The sequence below is a fragment of the Orcinus orca genome, chromosome 2 (genome assembly GCF_937001465.1).
Source record: "Orcinus orca chromosome 2, mOrcOrc1.1, whole genome shotgun sequence".
In the NCBI taxonomy this organism is placed as follows: Eukaryota; Metazoa; Chordata; class Mammalia; order Artiodactyla; family Delphinidae; genus Orcinus; species Orcinus orca.
The window spans coordinates 127,929,756-127,953,040 of NC_064560.1; the positions used below are offsets into that span (position 1 = coordinate 127,929,756).

The window sequence follows — 23,285 nt, forward strand, 5'->3', positions numbered from 1 at the left end:
AACAGCCCAAGTCTCTTTATTGGATCCTGAGCCTCCCCTCTGGCCCTGGCTCAGGTATTTCCATTTGTGGGACCAACCCACTGGGTGATTTGGGCGTTGAGCTGCTGGTTGGTCCAATCCTCCCGGATGTCGTCAAGGTGGCAGTCAAAGTCCACAAGGTGCTGGTGGGCCCGGCCTGCTAGTAGTGCTCCCACCATCTGCCGTGACTGTTCCCAGTCCCTCCACATCACTCTGAAATAACAACCCCCATGGAGGTCAAACTCAGCAGGCAGAGGGGCCAGACACTTGGCAGAGGTTAGTTTCTAGAGAAGGACGCTTAGGGCAGAACCAAAAACAGAGGAGGCTCAGGAGCTGTGGGCTTCCAAGAAGAGGTGGAGGGAGTGGGGCACTCACAAGTTCTTGTCCTTGGGGACCCAGCAGAGACCATGGCTCTCCAGGACAATAACTGGGGGCACGTGAGGCTGTGGCACCAGTTTCTGATTATCCAACTGTGTGGACAAGGAAGGGCAGGTGAGGGTTTTGAGGATTCCCCATTCCTACTTTCTTTCCAACTCCCCACTCTGAAACCCAAGCCTCACCATAATAAGTACTGCATCAGGGAAGAATTCTGCAATCTGCCCAGCGATTTTCAAGGCCAAGGGCCCAGGGCTGTGTAGAAGGAAGATCAGAGTTGTGAAGAGCCTCCTGTGGGCAGACCCCGTCCATCTGAGCTGGGCCTCCCGGAGCCCATAGACGTGGAGGCAGTGACGGCCTTTCCCTGTAGTTGGCCTGGGGGCATCAGGCCTGCCTGACTGCTTCGTGCAAGACTTATGCTTGAGCGCTGTGGGAAACAGGTGCTCAGACACTGCTGGTGAGAGTGGAAATCTAAGATGGTCTTTTTGGAGAGTACTTTGGCATAACCATCCAGATTTATATTGTATGTTAACCCAGAAACCCTACTAACGAAGAATTTACTGTAATAATAGGACAGTGTCTGTAATAAAAAAAAAAATTGGAAACAACCTCAATGCTTAATGTAAGGCACTAAATAAATTATGGTACATCCATGTTCATACTGTATAGCTGATAGGGTAAGGTAGATATTAGTGTAGGGATGGAAAGATGTCAGATATTTATTAAGGAGAGAAAAGCAAATTACAAAACAGTATAATTTGCTCCAAATACATGACTACTGTATACGTAGATAACTTTTTCTGTATACAGTTGACCCTTGAACAATGAGGGGTCTAGGGGCCACAGAGCCTCCCGCAGTTGAAAATCTTCAGGTAACTTTACAGTGCGCCCTCCCTATTCTGGATTCTGCATCGGGATTCAACCAACCTCGGATCCTGTAGTACCGGAGTACCTATTCAGTGAAAAAAGTTCGCCTATTTGTGGCCCCAGGTAGTTGAAACCGGTGTTGTTAAACGGTGAACTGTATATATAAAAAGAAACTTCCTTTTTTTAGAAGCTGCTGGTTGGGCTTCCTTTGTGTTTTCAGCACTTGGGGGGATCTCAGTTACAGCAGGTGTCAGCCTGTTATTGTCCTTCCCACCCCACCGCAGCTCCTCCAGGAAAATAACATTTCTTTATATTTTCTCACCGCCTACCCAGCCTAGTAGGTACCTTAGCTCTACAGTGGCTAAGCCTTGGATGAAGGAAAGATGGAAGGAATGACCAAGAGGGGCTCTCTTGACATCCCCCACCCCATAATCCTTAGCCCTCTGCCTCTGGCTTCCCCACTCACCTCTGGTCGTCCAAAGCTGCATTGGCATGGTAGTACCCTGCCACTACCAGCCCGGCCTGCGCGCCCCACACATCCACCTGCCATGGGAAAGCGCCGTCAGTAACTAAATCGTGCCGCCCGCCCTATGGGTGCGCACTACTGCCAAGAGGCCAGGGTTGGCCTTGGGCTAGGGGTGTTGGGGGGTTTCGCGGTGGTCGGTGGGCGTCCAGCGGCGGCACCTGGTTGAGGGCGACCTCCAGCATGACAGACAGGGCCAGGTGGCTGTGGAACAGGGGCACACAGTCGGTGAGGCACAGGCATTCTCTCGACCGCGGCGCTGGCGCCAGCAATAGCCCGTTGACAGCGGCGTGCGGGTAACGGGCGGCGTGCAGGCACATCTTCACGTAGGCCCGGGCCGAGATCTCCACCTCCCCCATGGCGAGCGGGGCCCCAGCTCGCGTCCGCGAAGCCCCCTCCAGCGCCCCCAAGCCCTCCTGGGCCCTTCCCCGTGCCCCCTCACTTAGGTTCGACGGTGACGCTGACTTGACTCGAAGGCAGCCCGCCGGCTCCGGCAGACCTCAGCCCGGCGCCCGGCCCCCGGCCCCCACCCGGCCCGGAATGCAGGCGGCCGGGATTGCATGTTGCAGCACAGAGCTCCGCCTCCCCCGCCCCCAAGCGGCGGCAGCAGAGCTGCGCCTGCCTTGGGGACACATAACCAGAGCTCCAAGTCGGACCGGCTTCTGGAGTCCCGCCCACGTGGTGCTCTTTGATAGGCTTAGAGAGTCTCGTTTTGCCAAATCAGCATCCAACATTGTCCCGCCTTTGACTGTAGAGAGCTACCCGCACGCTGATTGGCTAGGCTACCCCACTTCGGCTCTTGATTGCAAGATGGCTGCGTCTGTTACCTCTGCCTCCCGCCCCTACAGGCCCCGCTGTGCCACCTGGGTCGTGCCCGCGCCCCTCATCTGGTGTCTCCCCGAAACGCGGAGCTTCGAATGTCGGTACGTAGCGGACAGCTTGGCTCCAACGATGGAATGAGTGGATTGGTACTCTAGAGCGGCTTTGTCACTTACTAATAAGCCGTGTCACTTTTGCAACTGCAGGTTATCTGGCCCTTCCTTTCCTCAATGTAATGACTGCAGAAACAAAGACGGCATTGGCTGAAGGAGGAGGGTAAAGGTCAAAAAGAATTTTATTGAACCATCCTTCCCATAATGTCCTGTAGTATAATTTCCTTCGCCTTAATGCCTTGGAAGCGTTTTTGCCCCTCCCAGCCCTTGAGAAGGAGTCCAACCATTTACCCATAATTTTCCCAGTGAAATCTCATTCTCCCTCCAGGTGTGCTCTGAGCTGAAGAAAGGGTTGTGCCTTTCTTCATTCCCTGACCTCAGCCTCAGAGCTTTCCCCCAGTCTCTCCAAAGCCTGATTATTCCTATAAGGGCTCTGCCCAGATGCCATCTCTTCCAGGAAGCACTCATGACACCTCCAGATGGAAATAATCTTGTGAAATTCCCCAATACAGGTTATTTTCATGGCTGTCATGGCATGTAACAGTTCCCACCCTGTTCTTTAGGATGACTTCCTAAGAACAGGATGCACCTTTAATTCATCTTCGTCTTCCTGGCACCCCTCCCTTTCTCATCACCACATTCATTCGCATTTAGTGTCTGGATATAGGCGACACTCAGTAAATGTCTTTGAATGAATGACACACACCAGAGGTTATCCACACAAAGTATAGGTCATTTATTTCCCTTCTAACCCTGGGCTCAGTACATAGATGGCTTCTCTTCACCCTTTGGGTTGACAATTTTCTCCAGGTTGCTGCTTATAATATGGTAAAGCTCAGCCTGGAAGAAGGCCAGAGGGCAACAGTCAGGTTCTTGGCCTTTCCCCTGCGCCCCTCATCCACCTCCCTTAGGGGCTTACTCCACACTCACATAGAAGGCCCTGAGGTCCAGCACCATGGCCCTGAGCTCTCCATAGGCTGCCTCGTCTCGCTCGTGCACCAGGGCCCGGTAATCCATCTGGGATGTGGAAGGCAAAGCTGAGTCAGCCCCATGGAAGGTTGGGACATTAGTCTGGTTTCCTCATACAGAGAATAGGTAACTTGAGGAATGAGCCCCTTCTCAGCCAAGAAATGGGATCCCAGAGGATCAAACAGAGAAAGGGGTCAAGGTTTTTGAAGCCTAAATCAGTTTTCCTGGGCTTAATATTCTCCACATTGGGAAGGTCACAAATGAGACAAAGAGGACCTCTATCCCCCACTTTCTCATCACCCCCCATCCCCAGCAGCCTCAGCTAAAAGGCTGGTGGACTGTCCACTTACTACATGGGTCTCCTTAGAGGCCTTGGCCACAGCATCCCCACGTTCTGAGAAGTACCTGCCAGAAGCAAGAGGAGTAACCACAGGAATGGATGTTCAGAGAGAGGTACTCCCTCAGACCCTTCCCAAAGCACCGCTTCATCCGATAGGCATGCCCAGCTTTGGGAGTCCCAAAGAAGTGTCCCTGCAGACCCCGGCGCTGGCCTTCCAGCTGTCCTTACTTGGAAATGGTTGTCTGGAAGGCTTCCACTTTGGTCTTGACTGCATTTACCCTCTCCAGCACCTTTTCCTGTGGAGACAAAAGAATGGAAAGCAAAGACAACCCTTCATCTCCTCCCTCCTTCACTCACCGTCTCCCTCCTCCTCCCAGTTCTTGTCTAGCTCCTATCCCTTACTCCCCAAGTCTCTCCCTGCTGTCAGCATTCTCACACACCCTTTCTCACCTGGATTGCCACCCCAAAGTCATTTCCATCCTCAATTTTGGGGATGAGGTGCTGGATCCATGTGATCACCTACATTAAGAGATATCATGTAGGAATCATTCAACAAACCCTCTATTCTGATTACTGCTTCTTCCTAATAATAGGTACATTTAACTGAGTACTTATTATATGGCAGGCACTGTGCTATGTATTATATATCTCATTTAATCTTCACAACAACCTTTCAAGGTATATATATATATATTTTTTTGCTTGTTTCAAAGTATATATTCTTATTGTACCCACTTAACAGATGAAAAAACTGAGTCACAGGATGTCTAAGTTACTTACTTAAAGTAACCAGTTAGGTAAGTGATAGAGTCAGGATTTGAACCAAGGCAGTCTCCCTCTAGGGCCCAAGTTCTTAAACCAACTCACTGTATCATAGCATCTGTACTCTGTACCTGGTACAGCAGTAGGTTCTCAGGTTATAGAGGTGGATGTAGCACAGTCTAATTTGGGGATATCAATCATCGTGATAGAGAACAAAAGGTATCTAAACCCAAGGTACAGAAGGAAGCTTCCTATTTGGGGAATAGTTTCCTAAATGAAGGAATTGAATCTCTGAAGGAGACCAGGGCCTGGCCTTGCTCGTTTTCTCTGTCCCCCAGTTCCCAGGCTTACCAGAATGCATTTTTCTTTGAGAGTCCAGACTTCTGGCTTAACCAGGGCAAGCAAGGCCAGGACCTTCTCATTCCCAGGGAGAAAGCCGCACTTAGGGACTGTGAGAAAGAGGGGACTTAGACCCTTTCTCATCCAGTAGTCAGTGTGCCATTTCCCTTTTCCTAGCCACCCCTTCCTCTCTTACCTTCTTTCTTCTCTTGCTTATCCGTTTCCATCTAAGGAAAAAAGGGGGAAAGTAGCTTTAGAAAAGTCATGGAGGTTGGAGGGCCACTTACACTGGGTTTATAGCCCAAGCCCTACACCATGAGTGCCTCACCTCATCATCCTTGGGTGGAGGGTCTGGGATGGGGATGTCCAGCGAGGCCCGGAGAGAAGTCATGTCAGTCACGTTGAGGGAGTCCTCCTGCACAGAGCTCACTGTCAGGGGCTGCCCAACCTCTTCCCCTCATCCTGAGTCAGAGCCTTTCCTCCACACATCCCACCCAACCTCTGCCTCCTAACCTAGGCTCAGGCCTCACACTATCCTAATGTTCCCAGTCCACCATTTGCGACTGTTCTCTGCATTCGGAGCCCAGTTGTTAGCTAGAGAGGGTGGATGGAGAGGAGAGAGGCCATGGGATGGGGCAGGAGGGGTCCACACTACTCACTTGCAAGAGCTGATTCAGGTATATGATTTTCTGAGGTAAGAATCTGTAGAGGAATTCCTCAGCCTGTGGGTTACATTGCAAGGGTCGGAATCACAGAAGACGTTCAGTGAGATGTCTGAGAAGTGGGACTGGAAGGGCCCTTGGAAATCATTGACTCCAGTACTTATAAATGAGGGAACTGAAGCCCTGAAAATTGAAGGGAATTCCCCAAGTTGGGATGCAGCAGAACCAAGGTTAGAACTGTGGTATTCCTGCTTTGGGGCCATGGCTTTTCCCTCCACACCAAAAGAGGGGAGAGGAAGTGGTGGAAGTGCAGAAGGTATTAAGAGGGGTACAGGTAAAAGCAGAGATCAATAATTAAGAGCTTATCTTAGATGGAGGCTTAATAAGTGAAGTAAGGCGCGGATGGAGGGTGGGTTTGGGGATCAGTCTGAGAAGTTGCAACCCTCAAGTATTGGCCTAAGATTCTGGGTCAAATCGCTTGAATCCATAAGGCTTACCTCCTGGAAAAGATTTTGCCTGAAGACATCCACCTGCACAGAGAGCGGTACCCGGATGTTGGTTAAGGGTCTCAGTTGTCCAGAGTAAGATCCCACCCCCAATAGGATGCCCTCCAACTTGGCCCAGTCCTTCCCCACCACATGCCAGACTTCCCTGGAAGCCCATGCTCAGTGCAGAGATTGTCCGGAGGGCAGGAATCTGGTAATCCCCGGGCAGAAGTGAAAGCACTTAGAGAGGCTGGGAGATTTCTCTGGCACGGCCTTGGTCCCTCGGAGCACCCAGTTTGGCCTCCATTTAGGAGGGCTCCTCGGCGCCTTCCTGGCCTCCCGGTCCCCCGTTACCTGTTTGCGGGCTTCCCCGCTCAGGCGCACCCCACAAGGCTTGGCCATGTTGCTCCAGTTGCTGCTAGGTCTCCGGTCTCCCTGTTCGCCGCCTGGGCTTTCGCTTTCACTCCCCACGTCCAGGCCCGCCCCCTCAGCCCCACCCCCTTCCTTCTTTTCCCCCTCCCCCTGGAAGGCCGCAAACCGTAAGGAGCCCCTCTGCCATTCTCGGCCTGTGAGACTAGAAGAGGCGGTGCTGACTCGGTCACAAACCCAGGGGCTGTCTGGGGGAGGGGCTAGGACAAGTGGGACCGGCGGAGATTGAACAGGGGCTGTCCCTCGGAGAAGGGGAGGGGCTTAGAGAGAGGGGGAAAGAACCGTCCAAGGACTGTCAGGGTTGGGGTGAGAAGGGTGGGAGAGTGGGAAAGGGGGTGTTAAGTGGTGGGGCTCCCCCAGGAAGGCTTGACTGCGGGGAAGGGCCAGAGAGGGATCAGAGTGGGCGGGAGAAGTAGTAGGAGGGAGAAGGGACAGAGGATAGGAAGGGAGAAGGCGCGGGGGCTTCCTCCCGGAGGGCGCCCTATCTTCAAGACTGACTGGAGAAGGGGCTTGAGTGGGGCTCAGGCCGGCCAGAGTTGAGTCCCCAGCTGAGTGGGATTTCCCCTGTGGGGTCCCGGATAGAGAGGAGGGCTTTGAGGGGAGTAAAGCAACCCCGTACCAGGGTCTATGCGGAGAGGGGTGGGACCAGCCTGGACCAAGGAGGGGAAGAACGCCAGAACAGGGTTTGCTGCCTAGGCGCTCTGGGGGAGGAGCCATGGATTATTTATCATTATCATTGGCTGGGACCCTGGGCCACGCCCCCCGATTTCTTGGCCTCCGCCCTTCCTCAAGCTTAGACCCCGCCCCTTCCCCTGAATTTGGGTTGCAGTCCCGCCCTCTTTCCTAGTACTTCCTGTTCCCGCTAACCCTGGCGTTGGGCCCGGGGCCGAAGAGTGACCGTGCTGTGAGTGACCCGGGGCGTCCGAACCGACCGGGTCGGGCCGCGAAGCCAGACCCCAGGCGCTACTGGCGGCGCTCGGACCGCGCACAGCCTGCGCCGGGTCCCGTCGGACAGCGGGCTGGGGCTGACTCCTGTCTCAGGATGCCGGGGGAGGAGGAGGAGCGGGCCTTCCTGGCGGCCCGCGAGGAGCTGGCGAGCGCCCTGAGGAAGGATTCCGGGCAGGCGTTTTCGCTGGAGCAGCTCCGGCCGCTACTGGTCACCTCTCTGCCGCCAGCAGCCCGCTACCTGCAGCTGGATGCTGCACGCCTGGTCCGCTGCAACGCTCATGGGGAGGTGAGGCCCGGCCCGGGTTGGGAGGAGGACAGAGGACCTGAGGCCGGGTTGGGGCTCACAGCTCTCTGCTCTCTGACTGCTCGCAGCCCCGAAACTACCTCAACACCCTCTCCACGGCCCTGAACATCCTGGAGAAATATGGCCGCAACCTCCTCAGCCCTCAGCGGCCCCGGTACTGGCGCGGGGTCAAGTTTAATAACCCTGTCTTTCGCAGTACGGTGGATGCTGTTCAGGTGAAGCCCCTGGGCCCCTAATGGGAGAAGGGAACTTAGCCTGGGCTGGGGATTGACTAGAAAGGGCCTGAGGCTGTGCTGAATGGTTTGAGGTCCAGCCCTATTGGGAAGGGCACCTGCTGGGCGGTGACTGGTTTGAATGTGTGGCAGGGGGGCCGGGATGTTCTGCGATTGTATGGCTACACAGAGGAGCAGCCAGATGGGTTGAGCTTCCCTGAGGGCCAGAAGGAGCCGGATGAGCAACAAGTTGCTACAGTCACACTGGAAGTACTGCTGCTTCGGACAGAGCTCAGCCTGCTGCTACAGGTGAGGTATCTCTAGTCCCAGCCTAACAACAAAGCCAGTGTGGGGACTCCCATGCTGCTGAACCATAGGCATAGTCCCCACAGTAACTTAGGATCTCTCTGTACTTTTCACACTGTGAACGTTGGGGGACCAGGGCTTTGAGGGAGGGCCTTGTTCCAGGGCTCTAGGTGGGAACTCCTCTTACCTTGTTTGCAGAATACTCATCCAGAACCACAAGCACTGGAGCAGCTGCTGAAAGACAAGGTTGAAGATGATGTAAGGAAGGCAGGAATGGGGCTCTGGGGCCTGGCGAACAAAGGGAACCTGTTGTGGGCCTCTGTCCCCAAGCCCTTGCTCATTCCCTGTCCTTTTTCCTCAGATACTGCAGCTCTCAGAGTTTGCCCCCTTACTGAGAGAGATTGATCCTGGCCCCCTCACCACACCCTCTGCCCCAGGTATTATTGTCCTATGTTGGGGGGTGGGAATGCTAGTAGATCATACTGATGGAAATTTCCTGTCTTCTTGGTTATCTTCCTTTTGTGTAGATTAAAATTGTTTCCTTGGGTTGAAAAAATATGCTGAAAAGTTGTCTGTGATTTGTCCCCTCCACAGCAGATTCAAATGTAACCTGGTCTTTTTTAGAAAGATGTTCTATTTTTTCCTGTTCTCCAGCCTCCATTCCTGGTCCCTGCTTCCTCTGTGGTTCTGCTCCAGGCACATTGCGCTGCTTAGCTTGTAAACAGGGCTTGTGCCCAACTTGTGATTGCCTCTTCCATGGACACCCAGACCGTGCACATCACCTCCGCCAGACCCTGCCTGTGGCCCCCCAGGCCACCCACCTGACCCCCAAGTGAGAGGCCTTTTCTCCTGAGTGGGAGCGAAATTGAGAGAACTTAAAATTATTTGAGTATCTACTATGTGCTGGATTCTGTGCTAAAGACTGTCTCATAGAGAGCAAGCAGCCAGTTACTGCCTTCCAGGAGATCATAGATATACATGTCAAGCAAGTAGCAGTCATAGCAAAATAGATTATTTGGGTGTGCAGATAGGTAGTAGGAGGATGCAGCTTAGTCAGAAGGATCAACTCAATCAGTTGGTAATATTTTAAGCACCTAATAGGGGTCAGACCCTATGTTAGGGATATTTACCAGCCAGATATGGACTTTAGGCTGTCATTTAAATGTTGAAGAGGCTATGGGTATGGCAGTGTTCCAGACATGTGCAAAGGCCAGAGCCATGTGTTGTCCTGCAGGGAATGAGGGATGCCCATGGGTAAGGGTCCCAGGCACCCCCTCAGCAGGCCGTGTCTGCTTTTCCATTACAGCTTACCTGCCTCAGCTCCACCACAGCCTCAGTCAACCTCCCTGCCGGCCCTGGGAGACAGCTCTGTTTCTTCCCCTGATCCTGCAAGTGCCCGTCTTCCCTGGCACTGTTCTGCCTGCGCCATGCTGAATGAACCTTGGACAGTACTCTGTGTGGCCTGTGATCGGCCCCGAGGCTGTAAAGGGTTGGGGCTGGGGATTGAGGGTCCCCAAGGAGCTGGGGGCGTAGAACCCGAGCTTGCACGGGGTCACTGGGCCTGCCAGAGCTGCACCTTTGAGAATGAGGCTGTGTTTGTGCTGTGTGCCATGTGTGAGCGACCTCGGCTGGCTCAGCCTCCCAGCTTGGTAGTGGATTCTCAGGATGCCGGCGTTTGCCTGCAGCCCCTTCAGGTAACCTGTTCCTGGCCTTCTCAGCTCTTTATTTGCACCTGTTACCACAGGCCATTCTCTACTTCTTCATCCCCTATTTTCTTTCAGTTCCCCGGTATCTTCCCCCCAGCTTCCTATATTTCCATCTTGAGCCTCAGCCAACCTTCAATGGGATAATTCTTTCTGCCTTCCCAGCAGGAGGATACTTTGCTCTCCTCTGCCCAGACTCCAGTGTGGTACTGCATTCACTGTACCTTCTGCAACTCGGGCCCTGGCTGGGTGTGTGCTATGTGCAACCGGACCAGCAGCCCCAACCCAGTACAGCATACCCCTCAGCCCCTTGCCAGCTCTTTGGAAGAGCAACTCCCTGAACCAGGGCCTCCACGACGCCTCAGTGCCCCCCTGGCCAGTTCCTGTGGGGACCTTGAGAAGCAGCGCCAAGACAAGATGCGGGAGGAAGGTCTCCAGCTAGTGCTCAAGATCCGGGTGAGGATTTGGGCCTGGGATGAGCTTGTGGGGGAAGAGAGAGGCTGCAGTTGATTGATGCAAGTTCTCAAAACCTGTCATTGTTAGCAGCAGCTGCCTCTTATTGAACCCTTCCCCCACGGCAGGCATCATGCTGTGTCCTGCTCACGTGATCCATGATCCATGACAGCTCAAGCACTGTCAGCATTTTGGTTCGGGCTAAGGGTGGGTGGGCTGTGCCCTTCCTGATGGGCGCCCTGTCTGGGCGGGACTGTGCCTTAGGAAGGGGAAGCCGGAGGCGCCTGTCCAGAGGAGGTCTTCTCAGCTCTGCAGTACTCGGGCACCGAGGTGCCCCTGCAGTGGCTGCGCTCAGAGCTGCCCTACGTGCTGGAGATGGTGGCTGAGCTGGCTGGACAGCAGGACCCGAGGCTGGGTGCCTTTTCCTGTCAGGAGGCCCGGAATGCCTGGCTGGATCGTCACGGCAACCTGGATGAAGCTGTGAAAGAGTGTGTGCGGGCCCGGCGGAGGAAGGTAGCAGCAGCTGTGCTGGAGCGGGTGCAGGATTGAGGGCTGTGGATCTCAGAGCCTCTCACATTCTTCTTCACTCCTTCTCACCCCTCCCAACTCACAGGTGCAGGAGCTCCGGTCCCTGGGCTTTGAGCCTGAGGAGGGGTCTCTTCATGCCTTGTTCCAACATGGAGGTGACGTGGCACGAGCCCTGACTGAGCTACAGCGCCAGCGCCTAGAACCCTTCCATCAGCGCCTCTGGGACAGTGGTCCTGCGCCCACCCCTTCCTGGGACGGGCCAGATAAGCAGGTGCTGGAAGGAGGTGAAGAGCCCACTTAGTAGGGCTGAGGGCAGGCTGAGGGGTAGGCTCTCTGCGGTCTGACAGCCACTTCTTCCCTCTCCACCTGAATCGCCTTGCAGAGCCTGGTCAGACGGCTTTTGGCAGTCCACGCACTCCCCAGCTGGGGCCGGGCAGAGCTGGCGCTGGCGCTACTGCAGGAAACACCCAGGAACTATGAGTTGGGGGATGTGGTAGAAGCTGTGAGGCAGAGCCAGGACCGGGCCTTCCTGCGCCGCTTGCTTGCCCAGGAGTGTGCCGTGTGCAGCTGGGCCCTGCCCCGCAACCGGGTAAGTCCCTCCCCACTGCCCCTGGCCTTAGAATTGCTCTGTTCCCTTTGGATCCCCACTCTACCCCAGCCCGTCTCTGATCTTGTCTTTTGCTCTGCAGTTGCCCATGTGCTCCTGAAGGCTTCTGGGAAGGGGAGGGCAAGAATAGGCCACCTCCCTCTCTTTTTTTTAAATGTTCTATTATGGGAAATTTCGAACATGCAATAGTAGAGAAAACTGTATAATGGATTCCACTCTCCCTCCCCCCACCATGTATTCATCATCAGCCATTATTAATGGATGACCAATCTTTACTTCATCTACACATACATAGGATTCTTTTTTTATTTTTATTTTTTGCGATACGTGGGCCTCTCACTGTTGTGGCCTCTCCCGTTGCGGAGCACAGGCTCCAGACGCGCGGGCCCAGCGGCCATGGCTCACGAGCCCAGCCGCTCCGCGGCATGTGGGATCCTCCTGGACCAGGGCACGAACCCGTGTCCCCTGCATCGGCAGGCGGACTCCCAACCACTGCACCACCAGGGAAGCCCCTACATAGGATTATTTTGAAACAAATCTCAGATGTCAGGTAGTTTATCTGTAATATTTCAATATGTATCTCTAAAAGATAAAACTCTTTGAAAATATAACCACAAATACCACTGTCACACCAAAAAAATTACCGTTATTTAATGTGATCATCAAATACCCACTTGGTAGGAATAGGCCCCTCTTATCTCCTGAGCCCCTTCTGACTTACTCTAGGTCAGAAGTGGCAGTTCTTTGGCAAAATACAGCCCAGTTTAGTTAGGCTGGCTCTGTATGTTTTTTGTTTTTACTCTTTATTTTAAAATAATTGTAGAGTCACAGGCAGTTATGAAAATAGTGCAGAGTCCTGTGTGCTCTTTATCCACCCCCTCCCAGTGGTGACATCTTGTATAATCATAGTGCAATATCAAGACCAAGAAATAGATATTGGTACAATGTCAGCTAGACCGCAGGCTTTGTTCATTTTGTGCATCAGTGTGTATGTGTGTAGTTGTATGCCATTTGACCCCACATGTAGATTCATGTAACCACCACCACAATCAAGATACCACAATGCAACCCCCTTGTGCTACCGCTTTATAGTTGTAACCTTCTTCCCCTCCTCCTGTCATATGGCAGCCACTAGTCTGTTCTCCATTGCTATAGTTTTGTCATTTCAAGGATGTTGTTTGTGTTTGCTTTTTTTTTGGCCACGCCACACAGCTTTCAGGATCTTAGTTCCCCAACGAGGGATTGAACCCGGGCCCTCGTCAGTGAAAGTGCGGAGTCCTACCCACTGGACCACCAGGGAATCCACCACCACCACCACCCCCCCCACCCCTGGCTTTTTTTTCCTTTTTAAATTAACTTTTAAAAAATTTTTATTTTCTACTGGAGTATAGTTGATCTACAATGCTGTGTTAGTTTCAGGTGTACAGCAAAGTGATTCAGTTATTGTGTGTTTGCTTTTAATTGAATGTGGATGCCTTTAGAGGGCATTCTTCCGTTTACCTTAGGTCTCACCATTGTCTGTTTTTTTCCATCTGAAGGTCTTCAGACATTTAGGTTGCCCGCCCAGTTGTTAATTAGACCCCGGTTTCATAGCAGACACCTGGCTACTGCCCCCCTCAGCTGGCAACTGTAGCTTCTTACCCTCTTCCCTCCCTTCCCTTCCCCTCCCCCAGATGCAGGCTCTGACCTCCTGTGAGTGCACTATCTGTCCCGACTGCTTCCGCCAGCACTTCACCATTGCCTTGAAGGAGAAACACATCACAGACATGGTGTGCCCTGCCTGTGGCCGCCCCGACCTCACCGATGATGCACAGCTGCTCAGCTACTTTTCCACCCTCGATATCCAGGTACTGAAGTCCCTAGGACTCAGGGTGCCCTGGGCTTTGAACAGGAGCCTTGCCCACCCGCCACTTCCACATCCTGTTCCCAGCTTCGAGAGAGCCTAGAGCCAGATGCCTATGCGCTGTTCCACAAGAAGCTGACTGAGGGCGTGCTCATGCGAGATCCCAAGTTCTTGTGGTGTGCCCAGGTCAGAGGCCTGCCCAGAGCTGCTGACCGGAGGGACAGGTGGGGAGTGGTGCCTGGTCAGGCCTCAGACAGCTTTATGCTCTTGCACCCACAGTGCTCCTTTGGCTTCATATACGAGCGTGAGCAGCTGGAGGCAACATGTCCCCAGTGTCACCAGACCTTCTGCGTGCGCTGTAAGCGCCAGGTGAGGCACATCCATCCTTTTGGAAATACCTGCTGAGCCACCGCAGGTACTGTTAGACGCGGGGTGTGCTGGAGAACAGAACAGACATGAGCTCTGGGCTCAAAGAGTTACAGGCTAGCCAGGGAGGGAGGGAGGAGGGGTGAGGGAAGGAGAGAGAGCAGAATTATACATCGCCGTGAGTTCTATGAAGAAAACAAATAGGAATCTGAGGTTAGGAATAACAGGATGGACCTACCTAGTACACAGGATCGAGAGGTTAGACAAGTCTTCTCTGAAATGGCTGGATTTAAGCTCAGGCATGAAAGTTAAGAAGAAGCCAACTATGCAAAGAGTATTTGGAAGAGAAAGAACAACACATGGAAAGGCCAAAGTCAGAAAAAGCGTTGTGTGGCTGGAGCCTCAAGAGCAAGGGTGAGAGCGGCTGGCAGTCGGAGAGGAGCTAGCTGCCAGGTCAGGAGAGGCCGTGAGGCCAGTCCAGCAAGGGATCGGCCTTTCATTCTAAGACTGAGCAAGGGGTGATGCTCTCTCATTTACCTTTAGAAAGTTTAATATTTGATACCAAAAAGTTGCATCTGCCTTTTTTTTTATCTTATTTTAATTAATTTATTTACTTATTGTTGGCTGTGTTGGGTCTTCGTTGCTGCGTGCGGGCTTTCTCTAGTTGAGGTGAGCAGGGGCTACTCTTTGTTGCCGCGTGCGGACTTCTCATCGTGGTGGCTTCTCTTGTTGCGTAGCATGGGCTCTAGGCGCGTGGGCTTCAGTAGTTGTGGCACATGGGCTCAGTAGTTGTGGCTCGCGGGCTCTAGAGCGCAGGCTCAGTAGTTGTGGCATACGGGCTTAGTTGCTCTGCGTCATGTGGGATCTTCCTGGACCAGGGCTTGAACCCATGTCCCCTGCATTGGCAGGCGGATTCTTAACTACTATGCCACCAGGGAAGTCCCTGCATCTGTCATATAAAACACCATAATAAAATGAACACCTGCGACCTTACCACCAAACCTCCAAGCTAGAACACTCCCAGTGCAGTTGGTTACATGTTCAAAGGCACACTGGCTGCAAGGTGGAGGCTGAACCATAGGGGAGCAGGAGTGGAGGCATAGAGACTAGGAATCGAGACGAGACCTGACCTGGCCCAGAGTAAAGGTGGTCAGAGTAGGGATGCAGAAAAGGACAGGGTTGAGCTAGGCTTGGGTGGTGGAAACAAGACTTGCTGGTGAGTGTTTCGGGTGTGAAGAGATGAGAGAACCAAGGCTGGCCCCTCGGTTTGGGATTTGAGCAAACGGTGGATGGCAGTGCCATACACTAAGCCAGGGACCGCTGGATCTGAGTGGAGGGGCCAGCAAGAAGGGCCTAGGATAGAGCTTTCATGGGAAGCTCGTTTCCTTCTGGCAGTGGGAGGAGCAGCACCGAGGTCGGAGCTGTGAAGATTTCCAGAACTGGAAACGCACCAATGACCCGGAGTACCAGGCCCAGGGCTTGGCGATGTACCTTCAGGAGAATGGCATAGGTAAGATTGCCTGTTTGCCCAGTAATCTCTCATTGCCAGCGGCTCTCTTCCTGAGGGCCTGAGGAGCAGTGGCAGCCCAAACCCTGACCTGCTGTCCCTTGCAGACTGCCCCAAGTGCAAGTTCTCGTACGCACTGGCCCGAGGAGGCTGCATGCACTTTCACTGCACCCAGTGCCGCCACCAGTTCTGCAGTGGCTGCTACAATGCCTTTTACGCCAAGAATGTGAGCCAGAGAACGGGGATGGAAGGGCTAGCTGGGTGGGGCTGCCATCGGGAGTGAGGGAGTGAAGGGTGGAGGCCGTTGAGGAACAGCCCAGGGGAAGAAGAGAACAGTGGGGGGTAAAGCACCTCTCTGTCCTCTCTCCCCTTCTGCTTGCTCCAGACCCTCCAATGTCTCATCTCCCCCACCCCTACACCCCTCACGCAGGGGTTCCTGAGAGGCCAGGACCCCAACAGTCTCCAACTTCCCCTCTCCCATCTGGGTTTCCGCCAGAAATGTCCAGACCCTAACTGCAGGGTGAAGAAGTCCCTGCATGGCCACCACCCCCGCGACTGCCTCTTCTACCTGCGGGACTGGACGGCTCCTCGGCTCCAGAAGCTGCTTCAGGTCAGGGGCGGCCAGCCTGGCTGGTTTGCCAGTCACCCAGGAGAGGAGGCAGGGCACAGGGTGGCAGGAAGGGAAAGGCCTGGATGCCGAGAAATCCAGCAGGCTGGCACCAAGGGAAGCTAACGCCCATCCTTCTGCCCTCCTCAGGACAATAACGTCATGTTCAACACAGAGCCCCCAGCGGGGGCCCGGGCAGTGCCTGGAGGTGAGTGTCGGGCCTGGGAGAAGGCAAGAGGAGGGGCTGGGCTCCCCCTGTGTGATAGATGAAGGCGAGGCTTGGGTCTGGGGTTGGACCAGGACGCAGGCCCATCCTGTGCTTGCTTGTTGTGCTCTTCGGTGACTCAGCCTCCCCAGGCTTGTTTCTTCCTCTGTAAAGTGGGGACCATATCCACCTTGCAGCCAGGCTGTTTTATGTGAGGCCACATTCAAGCGCCTGGCACCTCGATGCTAATTTTATTCTCCCATTCCCAAAGGATAGTGATTCATTAGTTAACTCAATGACTATTTAATTAAAGACTTACTAGTTGCACTGTTTTAGGTTCCATGAGGGCAACAGAAAGATGTTATATATGATTCTAATCTGCCCCACTTCTTACCATCTGTGTAGAGTAAGACCTTCACAGAATAAGCTAACCTCGCAAGAGCTAAATCACAACCAAAAGAGCTGTCTCAAGGGAGTATATGATTATATGGGCCAGAAGTCAGCTTGGCTAAAAGCAGGGACAGCAAGGTCCCTGCTTCTGTGTCGGAAGTGGTCTGCACGGTGGCATCTCTGGCACAGCTGTTAGAGCAGGGGCTCCTGTCCTCAGTCCCCTCCCTAGAGGCTGCCTCCCGTGCCTCCATCCATATCCTAGTTCTCCTGGGCCTTTGTGGTCAGTGGCCCCCTCCGGACAAAGGGACCCTTCCTTCCCTTACCCCTAGGTGGCTGCCGAGTGATGGAGCAGAAGGAAGTTCCCAACGGGTTCCGGGACGAAGCCTGCGGCAAGGAGACTCCTGCTGGCTATGCCGGCCTCTGCCAGTGAGTGCCAGGCAGGGCGTGGAGCACGGCGTCGGCGGCACAGGAGCACTGGGGGTGTGCCTGGGCAGAAGAGTGGGTCTCTGCAAGCAGTAGGTCCTGCAAGAAGTGGGAGGGAGGGGCCTCTCTAGGCGAGGGCACAGAAAGGTGGTGTGCACAGGTTGGCAAGGGCCCACAAGAGCAACTGGCGAGGGGTGTCGGTCTTGTTCGTCTGAGTATGCTAGTGCCCAGCACAGTGCTGGACACACTCAGTTGATATCAGTCAAACTTCAGAAGAACAATATTCCACCCTCTCATCTCCCCAGGGCGCACTACAAAGAGTACCTTGTGAGCCTCATCAACGCCCACTCACTGGACCCAGCCAGCCTGTACGAGGTGGAGGAGCTGGAGACGGCTGCCGAGCGCTACCTGCATGTGCGCCCCCAGCCGCTGCCTGGGGAGGATGCCGCCACCTACCACGCCCGCTTGTTACAGGTAAAGCCTCCCCCAGCCTCACCTCTGACCCCACTCTCTAGAAGTCCCCTGTCCAGACTGTGTCTGAGCCCCAGGCTTCCAGTATCATCATCTTCTCTCTCCTTCTACAGAAGCTGATAGAAGAGGTGCCCTTGGGACAGAGTATCCCCCGCAGGAGGAAGTAGCTGAGGGCAAGGGTCCCAATGAAGGTCCCGTGATCTGACTCCCCGGGAACACCTCCAGCACCAATAAAGAGGCATTTCCTTGCCCAGGCTTCTTGGTGGTCCTTCTTCCTTCCTGACCCCACCATCCTGGGGCACCAGGGAAAGGGGTGTGTGTGTGAATAGAGCTTTGCTAAAGGCCCCCTGCAGCCTGCCACCTGACCCTCTCTGGACTCAGGCAGAAGCAATTGATGCTGTGGGAGGCCAAGGGCAGCCCTCCCCATCCAGCCACCTGGCCTGGGCTTCCTCTTTCCCTGCATCCTTTCTTCTTTCATTGAATTCAGCTGATATTTGGGGGTGACCTAGTAGGTACCAAGCAGGCATCGTGGGGGAACACAGATGCACAAGTGGTACAGAGCTATCCAGAGGCCCCAGGCCAGACTCCGGGACACTGCGGCCTCCCTGGGGAAGCAGCAGTGTCATAGAGGTGGTCTGATACAAGCAAGGAGTATCTTGAGGGAGGAAGGGGAATGAGCCTGAGGCAGTAGGGTCCCTCCTCCAGACTCTGACCGCAGGATTCCTACGATAAGATTCTCAGATGCTGCTTCCCCCTGGTGGTAACCAGTTACCCTGCAACTCGGAGACCACGTGATTTCGGGGAAAAGAACCTCCCTGGAGGAGAACTGAAACTTAGGGTGGGGACTGTAGAAAGGGGCGGAGAGATCCAGGAGCTGCCTAGCCAGGAGCTGAGCTGAGGTCGGCTGAGCCCTGGGACAGCCTGCAGAGCAGCTCAGGTAAGATTAACCAAAAATAGGTGTCAGCCTGGGTCTAGGTGGGAAGGCCCGGCTAGATTGGAGGTGGTGGGTAGAGGCTCCTGGGGACCCCTCTGCTAGACTGAGGAATAGACAGAAGGCCTGTGAGCCGGGGAGCTGGAATTTGGCGTGAGTGAAAGACTGATGGGGAGGCCGGTGTCCCAAGCCCTCTAGGCAAAGGACAGGGGCACCTACTACCGGGTTTGGGGAAGAAGACTGCTGCTCTCCCCTGATTGTTTTCTTGCCTCCTGGTCCTGCCCACTTCCGCCCGCCTACAGCTCTGCCCCTGCCCCTGCCCCCAGCTCCCTGCCCCACCTACCCCTGGGACAAGGAGGGGGGGAGGTTGGGGGGCATCGAAGGATAGGTTGTGGGGGTGGTGAGTGAAGAGGGTTGAAGAGGCATCTCACAAGCAGCCACTGTGTCTGTAAATACTTGGGGATCCAGACAGGGCCTCTCACCAGGAGCAGGCCACCAGGGGAACGATAGATTCCTGAAAAACCTTAAAATTAAGACCAATGCCTAAGGTTCCCTTCTAGATGTCACAGCTTGGGCTGTTAAAAAGAAAGTATTTTTGGTCATCGCTAGTGACGGCAGAAATGAAACAATTCAGCCTCAGAAGTTTGAGATTATAGAGGCAAAAAGATGGATGAGATCTCTAGGGGCCCTTGCCGGAATCCAACCCCAAGGGCCAGGATCTCACTCTTCCCAAAGTATCAGTTCCCCTGACACTTCCTGCTGCTTTTATCCCCAGGATGGCATCAGGCAGGGCACGTTGCACCCGGAAGCTCCGGAACTGGGTGGTGGAGCAGGTGGAGAGCGGGCAGTTCCCAGGAGTGTGCTGGGAAGATGCGGCCAAGACCATGTTCCGGATTCCCTGGAAGCACGCAGGCAAGCAGGACTTCCGGGAGGATCAGGATGCCGCCTTCTTCAAGGTGAAAGGCCCGGAAACCAGCCCCTTGGAGGGAGGGATGGAATATACACTGGCACTGTCACCCTCAAGCGGTTGCATCCACCTGGGTTTCAGATAAAGGGGAGGTTGCAGGGTAGAACCAGCTACATTCCGTAATTGTCAGAGCCCCATGCAAGATGAAAATGCAAACCTTAGTAAGGACCTCAAGGTGGCAATAGCTGAGCATAAACCTAGCAGAGGCCCTTCTGTGTGAGCGCTCAGGCCACACATCCGTGAAGCCAGCCTTGGTAAAGGATCTGCGGTCCACAACATGCTGCCTCTTCTTTACTTCTGCTGTGTCCTAGGCCTGGGCGATATTTAAGGGAAAGTACAAGGAGGGGGACTCGGAAGGCCCTGCTATCTGGAAGACTCGTCTGCGCTGTGCTCTGAACAAGAGTTCTGAGTTCCAGGAGGTTCCTGAGAATGGCCACAGGGATGGGGCTGAGCCCTACAAGGTGTACCGGCTGCTGCCACCTGGAACCCTCCCCGGTGGGTGTCCCTTTGCCCCGCCACTCCTAGAATCAGCAGCCTGGGGAGGAAGGATGGAGCCCTGCGCCTCCTGGGAGGGTGGTGGCCTCCCTCCAGGCCCCTCGGTCAGAGTTCTGCCCTGTCCTTGGGGAGCAGGTTCCCTGCCAGTCCTGCCCATCCTTTCACTGCCTCCTACTTCTCCCCTTCCCTCTGTGCCCACTTAAGGCTCTGACCTTCCTCTCCCTCTCAACGTTCCACAGCTCAGCCAGGGACCCAGAAATCACCATCAAAGCGACACCACAGTTCTGTGTCCTCTGAGAGGAAGGAGGATGAGGTTACCACGAAGAACTGCATACTCAGCCCCTCCTTGCCCCAGGACCCCCTCAAAAATGTGAGAGCTGGGGAGGGAACCGGGTGGGCCTGAGGGCAGAACAGTAACTGGGGGAGAGATGGGCCAACGATAGAAACTGTGTCTGTAGGAGCTGGTGGAGACCAGTGGGGGAACAGCCTATTCAGACTCCGGGAGCAGCAGCAGCAGCAACAGCCCTGAGCTTCAGGAAGGTACCAAGTGCCCTGCCTCCTGTGTTATCCTCCATGCCACAGCCTCTGGCCCTTGGACTCCCCAGTCCACTCTGAATGACCAGTGCCTCTGCCTCCCCCCCAGGTAGGGACACAGCTGAGGCCCCTCTCCAAGGAGATCTGGTGTCCCCAGAGCTTCTGCCCCCTCCAGGTTCAGGTACTTGGCGTTTGACTCACCCCTGCCCCCGTCCTCCCTTGTCCTCCTATGGCTACGTATGTATCTAATCTGTCAGGGCTTGCAGCAAACCGGGGCCACCTTACTCAGAGGCACTGGTTTCTAGGCAGTGTACCTGCCACCACTCCAAACAGCTCACTTCTCAAAAATACCCCCTACATGCTGTGTTCCCTGGAAATCCACTTTGAGACATTGATTCTGTGGGTTAAGTAGAGGACTGATCTCTGGGACCCTCTTGTAAACTGTAAGGCCCTGGCCATTAAGCCCTCAGTGAGAATCTGTGTATTAGCTCTTCTCCTGAGTGATGGGAAAGTATGATGGGAAGCCCTCTGGGCTGCCGAGGGTTGGCAGGAGGATGAGGAGAGAGGGCGCCTTCTCTATCCTTAGAAGGTGCGGCTGCCGCCCCCACCTTGCGGCCTGCTTGGTCCTGCTTGGTCCTCACCAGCCCTTACCTGGTTTCTCTCTCTGAGCCTCACGTTCCTCGCCAGCAAAATGAGGATGCTGGATTTGCAGGAAGCCCCTCTTCATTTCTCCAGAGCCTCTTGCTGGCCAATGAGCCCCTGGGGAGGGGCACCGGTGCAGCTGGCCTTCCTTTGTCCACAGACTACTCTCTGCTGCTCACCTTCATCTACGATGGATGTGTGGTGGGTGAGGCCCAGGTGCAGAGCCTGGACTGCCGCCTCGTGGCTGAGCCCTCGCGCTCCCAGTGCGGCATGGAGCAGGTGATATTTCCCAAACCCGGCCCACGAGAGCCCACCCAGCGCTTGCTGAGCCAGCTCAAGAGAGGGGTCCTGGTGGCCAGCAACTCCCGAGGCCTCTTTGTGCAGCGCCTTTGCCCCATCCCCATCTCCTGGAACGCACCCCAGGCTCCACCTGGTCCAGGCCCGCACCTGCTGCCCAGCAACCAGTGCGTGGAGCTCTTCAGAACCGCCTATTTCTGCAGAGGTGAGGCTGCTCCCGCCAAGCCCCTGAGCCCCTTCCCCCACCTCTGTTCCCCCTCCATGGGCCTGGCCACCACCCTGCGCTCCCTCCAGCACATCCCCCGTCACAGCCCAGGCATGGCCCCTGCACTCGTGCAATGCTCAGCCCTGGCAGCCCCCCTTCCCCAGCCAAGGCCGTGGAAGATGAGGACCAGGTAAGCCCAGCACGAGGCTGTCACGCCTCGGGAGCACCACCACACGGGAGCGTACAGTAATCATGGGAAGGCGCGCCTCGTGGCACCCCCCACTGGACACACCTGCCCAGCAACCACTCACACATTCGCGAGAACTGTGTGCATCACGTGCCCTCGCCCACCGCTCAGCCGCCCCTCAGCTTGCCCCTCTCCCATCCACGCTTGGAATCCCACTTCCTGCCTCCATTCCACTGTCAGTTGGACTTCGGGAGTGAGGGCCTGGAGTATAGGGGACCCAGGGCCACGGGGTGCCCTAGTGCAGGGAGGCTGTGAGCAGGCAACAGAGGTGTGGCACAACTGTGTTAGCAGCCAGGGCTGCCGCCGAGAGGACTCTTAAGCTCCCCCAGCTCCCCCAGGTTTCAGGTTGTGTGACGAGTGGCTACCTCCAAAAGGTGGCCCCTTTCCCTATTTGTCCACAGGCGAGTAGCAGCTCAGTTCCTAACATTTCCCCTGGCACCAGGCAACGGCCTCACCACCCCGAGGCTCCTGCTCTGGCCTTGGTCTCTGAGTGGCCCCACTGCCACCCCTCTTTCTCCATTATGGGATCCTCCCCAATCCCTCCCTGCCTGAGACCCTCTGTCTTCTCTTCCAACTCTTGACCTTTTCTCTCAGACCTGGCCAGGTACTTCCAGGGCCTGGGCCCCGCACCCGAGTTCCAGGTGACACTGAATTTCTGGGAGGAGAGCCCTGGCCCCAACCACACCCCACAGAGTCTTATCACAGTGCAGGTGAGTCGGGATAGGGCAAGAACAGCCTGCCTGCATGGGAGTGGGGTGTTGAGGAGGAAGAGGGCCTCCCGGGGAAAGAGCCCCTGGGCGTAGTGTCCGGCCCTGCCTGCCGTGCTCACAACCCCCTCTCCCGACCTCTTCGTGCAGATGGAGCAGGCCTTTGCCCGACATTTACTGGAGAAGACTCCAGAGGATCAGGCAGCCATCCTGTCCCTGGTGCAGAGCCTGGAGGACCCAGCCTCCTTCTCCTCTCTCTGTTCCACCTATCTGCTTTGAGAGAGCCTCTTCCTCCACGCTCTCGACCTGCCTCCCACGGTGATCATTCTCATCGGTTGTCTGTGGTGATTTAGTCCTTGAACTCCTCATAGACCTTGGTTGGTGGGGAACACAAGGATGACTTTTTTTTTTTTTTTTTAAATTTTGAGATATACCCTCTTTCGTCTCTGAGGAACTGAACTGGGCAAGTACAGATGGCGCGAACTCGGGGCCTTTCCCTCTGCCCGCAACCCTAAAACCTAGCACTTTATATTTTCTTCTTAGATCTTCACTAAGGATTGAAAATAAAATTTTATTGAAAAGGAATCAGCATCGGACTTGTTGAGAGAAGAAGGCAGCAGGGTCACAGAGAGATGATGGGGATGTAACCTGAGGGCAGGGCACTCGGGTTCTCTTCCTGCTGGCAT

At 54.9% G+C, this 23,285-nt stretch overlaps 5 protein-coding genes across 14 annotated transcripts; 3 read left to right on the forward strand and 2 right to left on the reverse strand.

Moving 5' to 3' along the window:
* On the reverse strand, positions 1 to 2,142 carry EMC9 (ER membrane protein complex subunit 9). 2 transcript variants are annotated; one of them, XM_004283142.3, is made up of 5 exons: positions 1,945 to 2,142; positions 1,727 to 1,803; positions 579 to 648; positions 394 to 488; positions 1 to 231 (listed from the first exon to the last, which is right to left on the reverse strand). In XM_004283142.3, the coding sequence occupies exons 1-5, from the start codon at positions 2,140 to 2,142 to the stop codon at positions 51 to 53; spliced, it is 621 nt and encodes a 206-aa protein (XP_004283190.1). In that variant the 3' UTR covers positions 1 to 50. The 2 variants fall into 2 exon arrangements, with proteins under 2 accessions (XP_004283190.1, XP_033267469.1); XM_033411578.2 differs by lacking the exon at positions 1,945 to 2,142 and having other exon boundaries at positions 579 to 820; positions 1,727 to 1,843.
* On the reverse strand, positions 1 to 6,773 carry PSME2 (proteasome activator subunit 2). Of its 2 annotated transcripts, none has more exons than XM_049706136.1 (13): positions 6,627 to 6,773; positions 6,285 to 6,317; positions 5,785 to 5,847; positions 5,454 to 5,540; positions 5,322 to 5,352; positions 5,138 to 5,235; positions 4,475 to 4,543; positions 4,253 to 4,320; positions 4,035 to 4,089; positions 3,646 to 3,732; positions 2,226 to 3,555; positions 1,727 to 1,803; positions 1 to 231 (listed from the first exon to the last, which is right to left on the reverse strand). In XM_049706136.1, the coding sequence occupies exons 1-11, from the start codon at positions 6,672 to 6,674 to the stop codon at positions 3,475 to 3,477; spliced, it is 720 nt and encodes a 239-aa protein (XP_049562093.1). In that variant the 5' UTR covers positions 6,675 to 6,773; the 3' UTR covers positions 1 to 231; positions 1,727 to 1,803; positions 2,226 to 3,474. The 2 variants fall into 2 exon arrangements, with proteins under 2 accessions (XP_049562093.1, XP_004283188.1); XM_004283140.4 differs by having other exon boundaries at positions 1,727 to 1,987.
* On the forward strand, positions 2,141 to 2,935 carry LOC125963540 (uncharacterized). The gene is made up of 2 exons (XM_049706138.1): positions 2,141 to 2,706; positions 2,809 to 2,935. The coding sequence occupies exons 1-2, from the start codon at positions 2,141 to 2,143 to the stop codon at positions 2,867 to 2,869; spliced, it is 627 nt and encodes a 208-aa protein (XP_049562095.1). The 3' UTR covers positions 2,870 to 2,935.
* A 26-nt stretch (positions 6,774 to 6,799) lies between the features above and the next one.
* Positions 6,800 to 17,830, forward strand: RNF31 (ring finger protein 31). 7 transcript variants are annotated; one of them, XM_033411687.2, is made up of 21 exons: positions 6,800 to 7,935; positions 8,022 to 8,168; positions 8,319 to 8,474; positions 8,670 to 8,729; positions 8,833 to 8,908; positions 9,126 to 9,303; positions 9,778 to 10,165; positions 10,340 to 10,630; positions 10,892 to 11,140; positions 11,241 to 11,426; positions 11,538 to 11,744; positions 13,436 to 13,609; positions 13,693 to 13,791; positions 13,885 to 13,974; positions 15,367 to 15,481; positions 15,586 to 15,704; positions 15,864 to 16,088; positions 16,236 to 16,293; positions 17,010 to 17,106; positions 17,409 to 17,577; positions 17,660 to 17,830. In XM_033411687.2, exons 1-21 carry the CDS (start codon positions 7,744 to 7,746, stop codon positions 17,777 to 17,779), a joined length of 3,396 nt encoding a protein of 1,131 aa, XP_033267578.1. In that variant the 5' UTR covers positions 6,800 to 7,743; the 3' UTR covers positions 17,780 to 17,830. The 7 variants fall into 7 exon arrangements, 6 of the variants coding, with proteins under 6 accessions (XP_033267578.1, XP_033267581.1, XP_033267580.1 ...); XM_033411690.2 differs by having other exon boundaries at positions 17,688 to 17,830; XM_033411689.2 differs by having other exon boundaries at positions 15,909 to 16,088.
* Positions 17,831 to 17,984: 154 nt separating this feature from the next.
* Positions 17,985 to 23,184, forward strand: IRF9 (interferon regulatory factor 9). 2 transcript variants are annotated; one of them, XM_004283138.4, is made up of 9 exons: positions 17,985 to 18,511; positions 19,281 to 19,461; positions 19,784 to 19,967; positions 20,207 to 20,337; positions 20,426 to 20,507; positions 20,611 to 20,682; positions 21,304 to 21,645; positions 22,487 to 22,602; positions 22,750 to 23,184. In XM_004283138.4, the coding sequence occupies exons 2-9, from the start codon at positions 19,282 to 19,284 to the stop codon at positions 22,876 to 22,878; spliced, it is 1,236 nt and encodes a 411-aa protein (XP_004283186.1). In that variant the 5' UTR covers positions 17,985 to 18,511; position 19,281; the 3' UTR covers positions 22,879 to 23,184. The 2 variants fall into 2 exon arrangements, with proteins under 2 accessions (XP_004283186.1, XP_033267584.1); XM_033411693.2 differs by lacking the exon at positions 20,611 to 20,682.
* Positions 23,185 to 23,285: the final 101 nt, after the last annotated feature.

What these genes read in the sequence shown, in the direction of transcription:
- EMC9 (XM_004283142.3), bottom strand. Translation starts at nt 2,142, where the DNA reads ATGGGGGAGGTGGAGATCTCGGCCCGGGCCTACGTGAAGATGTGCCTG. An exon ending in TGGAGGTCGCCCTCAACCAG is followed by an intron (nt 1,804 to 1,944) that starts GTGCCGCCGCTG and finishes TTCCCATGGCAG; the next exon opens with GTGGATGTGTGGGGCGCGCA. An exon ending in GTCCCCAAGGACAAGAACTT is followed by an intron (nt 232 to 393) that starts GTGAGTGCCCCA and finishes TTGTTATTTCAG; the next exon opens with AGTGATGTGGAGGGACTGGG.
- RNF31 (XM_033411687.2), top strand. Translation starts at nt 7,744, where the DNA reads ATGCCGGGGGAGGAGGAGGAGCGGGCCTTCCTGGCGGCCCGCGAGGAG. An exon ending in GCCACCCACCTGACCCCCAA is followed by an intron (nt 9,304 to 9,777) that starts GTGAGAGGCCTT and finishes TTTCCATTACAG; the next exon opens with CTTACCTGCCTCAGCTCCAC. An exon ending in TTTGCCTGCAGCCCCTTCAG is followed by an intron (nt 10,166 to 10,339) that starts GTAACCTGTTCC and finishes CTGCCTTCCCAG; the next exon opens with CAGGAGGATACTTTGCTCTC.
- IRF9 (XM_004283138.4), top strand. Translation starts at nt 19,282, where the DNA reads ATGGCATCAGGCAGGGCACGTTGCACCCGGAAGCTCCGGAACTGGGTG. An exon ending in GCCACCTGGAACCCTCCCCG is followed by an intron (nt 19,968 to 20,206) that starts GTGGGTGTCCCT and finishes AACGTTCCACAG; the next exon opens with CTCAGCCAGGGACCCAGAAA. An exon ending in CCCAGGACCCCCTCAAAAAT is followed by an intron (nt 20,338 to 20,425) that starts GTGAGAGCTGGG and finishes CTGTGTCTGTAG; the next exon opens with GAGCTGGTGGAGACCAGTGG.
- LOC125963540 (XM_049706138.1), top strand. Translation starts at nt 2,141, where the DNA reads ATGGCGAGCGGGGCCCCAGCTCGCGTCCGCGAAGCCCCCTCCAGCGCC. An exon ending in ACGCGGAGCTTCGAATGTCG is followed by an intron (nt 2,707 to 2,808) that starts GTACGTAGCGGA and finishes TTGCAACTGCAG; the next exon opens with GTTATCTGGCCCTTCCTTTC.
- PSME2 (XM_049706136.1), bottom strand. Translation starts at nt 6,674, where the DNA reads ATGGCCAAGCCTTGTGGGGTGCGCCTGAGCGGGGAAGCCCGCAAACAG. An exon ending in GCGGGGAAGCCCGCAAACAG is followed by an intron (nt 6,318 to 6,626) that starts GTAACGGGGGAC and finishes CTCTCTGTGCAG; the next exon opens with GTGGATGTCTTCAGGCAAAA. An exon ending in TTCCAGACAACCATTTCCAA is followed by an intron (nt 4,090 to 4,252) that starts GTAAGGACAGCT and finishes TGCTTCTGGCAG; the next exon opens with GTACTTCTCAGAACGTGGGG.